We start from the raw sequence: 6,310 nt of genomic DNA on the forward strand, positions 1-6,310 counted from the left end.
TTTGCTGAATGACTCTGTCAGTCTGCCTAGTTCTACCAAGAGCTAGATGCTGAACGTTAACAAGGTGCTTGTGCATCACTCAAAGGCCAGCGTTCTGAGCGACAGAACAAGGAGAAGACTCAGATATTAATATTTGTCGAATGAATTGTGCTCAGCAACCATGTCTGAGAAACTCTGACTTCAAAAAAAAGCTGTGAAGTCAGAGAAAGGTTAACCAGCCCTTGCTAATCTGAACTCTTTCATCCTGCCTAATGAAGGGAAGCAGCATCATAGAGCTGAGCTGTAGACTGGAACTGTTAGCATTACTAATTGATTTTTTTTTTCCTTGTTTGTAAAAATGAAGACTGAATGAACCATTTAAAACAAAAATCAATTAATGATAGTGTGATTTTGTGTTCCATGCAGGTCTTCTCCATTTCTGGAAGTAGCAGAGCATTTGGTTGCTGTCTGACCTGAAACTTGTACTCTACCTTGGAAAGATCTGCAGTGGGAGACATTCACCTTCACATACTCCACAGTTCTTTGCATCAAAAGAAAGGGTCTTCGTGTGCAAGAGTGGTTCACAATTATGATGTGATATTGAGAACACTCAAGGTCTCCTGAGAAAAACTGACTTTTGTAAGAGGCTTCTCCTTCCCCTTCCTGTTTTTGGGGTGGATTTTTGTTGGGTTGGTTGTTTGTTTGGTAAATATCTTCCTCTCAGAAACTGCAAGCAAGATGCCAGCCAAGACACCGATGTACTTGAAAGCTGCTAACAATAAGAAAGGGAAGAAATTCAAACTGAGGGATATCTTATCTCCTGATATGATCAGTCCACCCCTTGGAGATTTTCGTCACACTATACACATTGGAAAAGAAGGACAGCATGATGTTTTTGGAGACATCTCCTTTTTGCAGGGCAACTATGAGTTATTGCCTGGAAATGAAGGAGAAACCAGAGTTAGTCAGTCTGGTGGCCACAACGAATTCTTAAGAGCAAACAGCACTTCTGAATCCATGTTTACAGAAACTCCATCACCAGTCCTTAAAAATGCTATTTCCCTTCCTGCCATTGGGGGTTCTCAAGCCCTTATGTTGCCCTTATTGTCACCAGTGACATTTAATTCAAAGCAAGAATCCATCAGGTCGTCAAGAAATCCCAGGCTTAGCTGCGAGCCAGTAATAGAAGAAAAATTGCAGGAGAAAAGCAAACAGCTGGAGGAAGGAGAAACATACAAAGATGACATATGGGAGCAGAACGGTGGTTCCTCATGTTTTTCTAATGGTAGAGACAGTAACTCATCCAGCTTCTCTGAACGATGCACTGATTGGCACACAGTGGAGTTGTTTGATGACAGTCGACTTTCATGCGAACTGCCCAAGACAAAGACTGCGTCAGAAGAATCCCTTTCGGATCTTGCAGGCTCTCTGCTCTCCTTACAGCTTGACTTGGGACCTTCGCTTTTGGATGAGGTTCTCAACGTAATGGACAAGAACAAATCTTAGAGCTGGTACTCCTTTGCTTCTTTATGAGTGATTCACTTTAACAAAAACCAAATGAAAAGCCACAGCTGCAAAGCAGAGATGCTCCAAATCAGCTGTGCCTGCGGTTGTTTGACGGGTTTTCTAAAGACACTCTTAAAGTACTATTTTTTTACTTCTTGTTGTTGTCCATGGTTTTTATCACACTAAACTCTCTTAGCTGGAAGGCAAACGTTAATAATGGTTTTCAGCACATGTGAAAATGTGGTTCAGTACCAGGATTAACGATCAGGAATTTAAGCAGCAGAGTTTGAGGGTGATGCTGATTGTGGCATGCTGTTGGCTCACTTCTACAAGCTTCTGAATGTATGAGAATCTGAGCGTCAGAAAGGAGATTGATACTAATTATTCACTTTTATAGATCATTTTCCATGCAGGCCTCTTTATAGAGCCTTGTGTTTGAGGCTTAAATAGTGGTTTTCTTCAGTTTTTCCATAGTACTATTTCTGTTCTACCTTCACTGTAACTACTTCTAGTCTTACACTTACCACTCCGTAGTCAGATGTGAACAACCTGAAGGCTGTTTCAGCTTGGATACCCAGTCCAGAGTCTTGACTGCTTTAAATGAGTATGCATAGATTTACACAAGTTGGGGCTTGGGCCTGACGTTGTATATGAACTGATGTTGTAAACAGGTGACACATGCAAGGTATTATGGTTAAATTATTTTTAAAGTTGAACTATATATTTTTTGTGTGCATATTGGCTTTTGACTTCAGAGCCTCCACGTGCAGTATCTCATCGGAGTAGTAGCTTAACATTATTGGTGCTCTTCTGAAAATGATATATTTGTGTGTTTGAAAAGAAATATGTATTGATACTCCTTGCTTTTTTCCCCCCCTTCATTATTGCCACACGTGCTTCAACTTGCAAGCAATTGCTTTAATTTTTGAAGAAGGCACTGGTTATTCACAATGCTTGTGATGTGTGCTGCAACAAACAATGTTTAGGGACATTACCTACGTGGATTGCATAGATATCTTGTGCAATACAATAAAACAAACAAACCCTTTTAAATTTTGTGTCTTTGCATGGCTTTAGGAAGGGCAGGTCCTGTCTCACCAACCTGATCTGCTTTTATGATCAAGTTACCTGCCTGGTAGATGTGGTGAAGGCTTTGGATGTAGTCTACCTGGACTTCAGCAAAGCCTTTGACACTGTCTGCCACAACAAGCTCCTGGCAAAGCTGGCAGCTCATGGCTTGGACAGATTCACTCTGTGCTGGGTCAGGAACTTGCTGGATGGCCAGCAGGACAAGGGAGGTTATTCTGCCCCTGTACTCAGCACTAGTCAGGCCACACCTTGAGTCCTGTGTCCAGTTCTGGGCTCCTCAATTCAGGAGAGATGTTGAAGTGCTGGAAGGTGTCCAGAGAAGGGCAACAAAGCTGGTGATGGGCCTGGAACACAAAGCCTATGAGGAGAGGCTGAGGGAGCTGGGGGTGTGGGGTTGGTCTCTTCTCCTAGGCAACCAGCAGCAGAACAAGGGGACACAGTCTCAAGCTGTGCCAGGGGAGGTATAGGCTGAATGTTAGGAGGAAGTTCTTCCCAGAGAGTGATTGGCATTGAAATGGGCTGCCCAGGGAGGTGGTGGAGTCACCGTCCCTGGAGGTGTTCAAGCAAAGCCTGGATGAGGCACTTAGTGCCATGGTCTGGTTGACTGCCTAGGGCTGAGTGCTAGGTTGGCCTGGCTGATCTTGGAGTTCTCTCCCAACCTGGTGACTCAATACACAGACTCACTAAAACATGAAGTTTAGTTTTCTGTTCTAGTGAAATGGTCTGTAGCAGAGATGTGGAAACATCCCACCCAGGGGCAGATCGATTGTGCTCTCTTAATTCAATTCTCCAGTTTGGTTCACTTGAGACTTTTAAGGGCAAATTCCAAGCAAATAGGACCCTCTGGTATATATACTGTCTTTAATTGGAGACAAGAGAGTAATACTTTGGTCCTTGTGATGTTAATGGCAAAGTTTGAGCAGTTTTCACCTCTTTAGGCAAAATCCTGACAGTTTGTAAACTCTTCTTCATTAGATAATTGCATTTATCTGTACCTCACTGTCTGAACTTGTAAATCATAGATAATAAGTACTATTTATCCTTAACATGTCTATTGAGTCAATGCCAGCTAATTCTACACATTCAGTGTGGTTTTTGAACATAGTCATTGTGCCCATTTCTGGTTAAGCACTCAGATTATTTTGCTGTAATGTGCCAGGCAGATACAGTCTGCAAGGTTGGATGTGGCACTTGGTGCCATGGTCTAGCCTTGGGCACTGTGGTAAAGGGTTGGACTTGATGATCTGTGAGGTCTCTTCCAACCTTGGTGATACTGTGTGTGTGTGATATTATTCTCATAGAGGAGCTGCCTGGCAGAATGGCCAAGAGCTGTGTTTGTTTTTAAGATAATGCTTAATTGCTTTTGACTTCATAGTTTCTATTTATAAGCCTGGGTCACATTTCCAATGCATTCCTGATCTAAGAAGAGCTGTGGCTGTAGAGCTTTTTGTATTTTAGAAAGCAGGTTCAAGGCTCTTCTTGGCCATGTGTTCCTTATGGGATCTGAAGATTTGGAACCTCATGAGAATTTAGGCTCTAACTTTCACTTGAAAAATCAGTCATTAGGACAGAGGAAGTTTGAGTGCAATGATGATTAGACATCTGCTGTGTAGATCAGCTTCCACTGCCATGGTTGGAAGATGAAAAGTGTTTGCTGAATGAACAGTTGGTGTGTTGTAGGTACTCTGCAGAAAGCAGACACAGGCTGGTAACACCAGCTATTGCCATCAGTACTCTTTCTGCCTTACCATGTTCTTTACTTGATTGCCTGGCTTAGTCTGCTGAAAAATGTCCCATTATTGCAGGAGGCTTTGCCTGTGTTCCCCTTCCTGTGTGACTGCTGTTCTTAGGTCCTCTGGTGAGGGTGGGTGGTCTGAACTGAAAGAGTAACCACCACTCTAGTCCAAAGAACTGTGTTGTGGAGAAGCTTTGCTCAAGTCAAGTGCAGAACTTTTACACTGGCAAAGTGTGTTTGGTCGTTCTGTAACGCTTTCATGCAGTTCCCCTCAGAAGCTGGATGCCTGAATCGCTCTGATCTGCTCGGTCTTACGTGTAAAGACCTAGAAGCTGCAAAGCTGAAACATGCTCAGCTTGTTCTGAGATAGTCTTCTGTGACATACTGCTTTGTGTGATCTGATCTGGCATCTCAGCTGTCACAACACAGCCTGTCAGATCGAAACCTCGAATTTCTGATTTGTGACAAGTTCTGCCTTCTTGAAGCCCTGATAAAGTTCTTAATGGAATTTAGTCTCTCCAAGGGGGAGTTACACAGCAGTTACTGCTGCATGTTGGCCTCGTCACTGTGTCCTGGAGTCCTGCACCCCTCAATGCCTCTCCTGCCCGGACTTCGGGGGGAAGGGGGAAAAGCCGCCGGGTTTCCCCCCCCCCCTCGCCTGCCCTGCAGCCGTGACGGGGGGAGGGCTGCCCCGTGAAGGGCGGGAGGGCTGCCCCGTGACGGGGGGAGAGCTGCCCCGTGACGGGGTGGGGGGGGTAGGACTGCCCCGTGAAGGGCGGGAGGGCTGCCCCGTGAAGGGGGGGAGGACTGCCCCGTGAGTTCCCGCTCTGGAGCCAGGCCGGGACTGGCCATGCGCTTTCGCGCCTAAGGTGTGGTAACTCTGCCCTTTGTCTAGCGAAGGTTATAACTATTGGGGGTCTTCCCGCCTTTGGGGTTCCCGCTTTGGAGTTTGCCTGTGCCTGCACGTATGTGTCTGCCTGAGCTCACACACTCCCCTGTGCCTGGACTGCAGAGACCTTCAAAGCGTTTGCTTTCCTATTGACACCTTTGTGTGCCTAACGACCCTTAACGACCCTTAACGATCCACCTGCAGCCGCTGGAAAAGGAGAGGAAGACAGAGCGCAGGAGTCAGCCTGGGTGAGTTACTTGGCTTAGCTTAATTTAGTAAGAAACCGCTATTAATTAATAGCTGAGGCTTTTTCCAACTTCTGACTTCCAGTATGGTCAGATTAGTGACGGTGTCCTTGTAGGTTAATTCTCAAGCGACCGAATCTGCTGATTAAACTAAATGAATCTTTGTAACTATAGTTGTGGGGGCAGGTTTTGGGGAAATAAAAAATAACTATTTGTGATAAATTCCCAACTCGGCCACATATTAACTCCTGCTCTCTGCAACAGACTGCAAGAGAGATCTGAAGGAATTTGCCTCTTGTTTCACATCAGTTTTCTGTCACCAGAGGAAGAAGGATGCTAAGTGTACAACTGCCCAGGTGCTGCAGAAATCTTGCAGTGTGCTAGAAAACACTTATTCCCTTCTACTAACTAAACATCTTTAGGCCTTCACTGTACTACTTCTCTCAATGTGTCAGAGGTGAAAGCAGAATCCATAAAGCATATGCCTGATTCCTGCATCAGGATCTGCTAAATCCTTCTCCAGACCAACCCTACAATACCATACAAAGACACACCAGAAAGTCCAACACTGATCCAGTTTGAGAACCTTTGAACCCCTGTCCCAGTTCCCCTTGCCCATCTAACAGCTGATCGGTGTTGTACTGAGGATGTCAGTGGGAGGTAAAGAGCAGGTCAAACCCTGGTGCATCTCTCGCTCTGTTTTTCTAACAAAGATCAAAAACAATGCTTCAGAGGAAACTGAAAAGCAAAGCAAACCTCCAAGTTAGAGCATAACTGAAGAGTGGAAAGCAGCTTGATGAGGAGGCTAGCAGAACCCCAGAGACAGGTGTGTGATGCACACACATAGTTTGGCCAAACATAGAGTGG

At 45.0% G+C, this 6,310-nt stretch overlaps 1 protein-coding gene across 4 annotated transcripts in view; it reads left to right on the forward strand.

The window, feature by feature from the left end:
* The window catches only part of CDC42EP3 (CDC42 effector protein 3), a 36,742-nt gene extending 34,204 nt beyond the window's left edge, over positions 1 to 2,538 (forward strand). For all 4 annotated transcript variants that reach the window (XM_064158736.1, XM_064158733.1, XM_064158734.1 and 1 more), the window contains one exon: positions 406 to 2,538. In XM_064158736.1, the coding sequence (XP_064014806.1) occupies positions 718 to 1,485 (768 nt within the window). In that variant the 5' untranslated portion in view covers positions 406 to 717 and the 3' untranslated portion in view covers positions 1,486 to 2,538. The remainder of the gene's footprint in view (positions 1 to 405) is intronic.
* Positions 2,539 to 6,310: the final 3,772 nt, after the last annotated feature.

This window comes from Pogoniulus pusillus, chromosome 18 (genome assembly GCF_015220805.1).
Source record: "Pogoniulus pusillus isolate bPogPus1 chromosome 18, bPogPus1.pri, whole genome shotgun sequence".
In the NCBI taxonomy this organism is placed as follows: Eukaryota; Metazoa; Chordata; class Aves; order Piciformes; family Lybiidae; genus Pogoniulus; species Pogoniulus pusillus.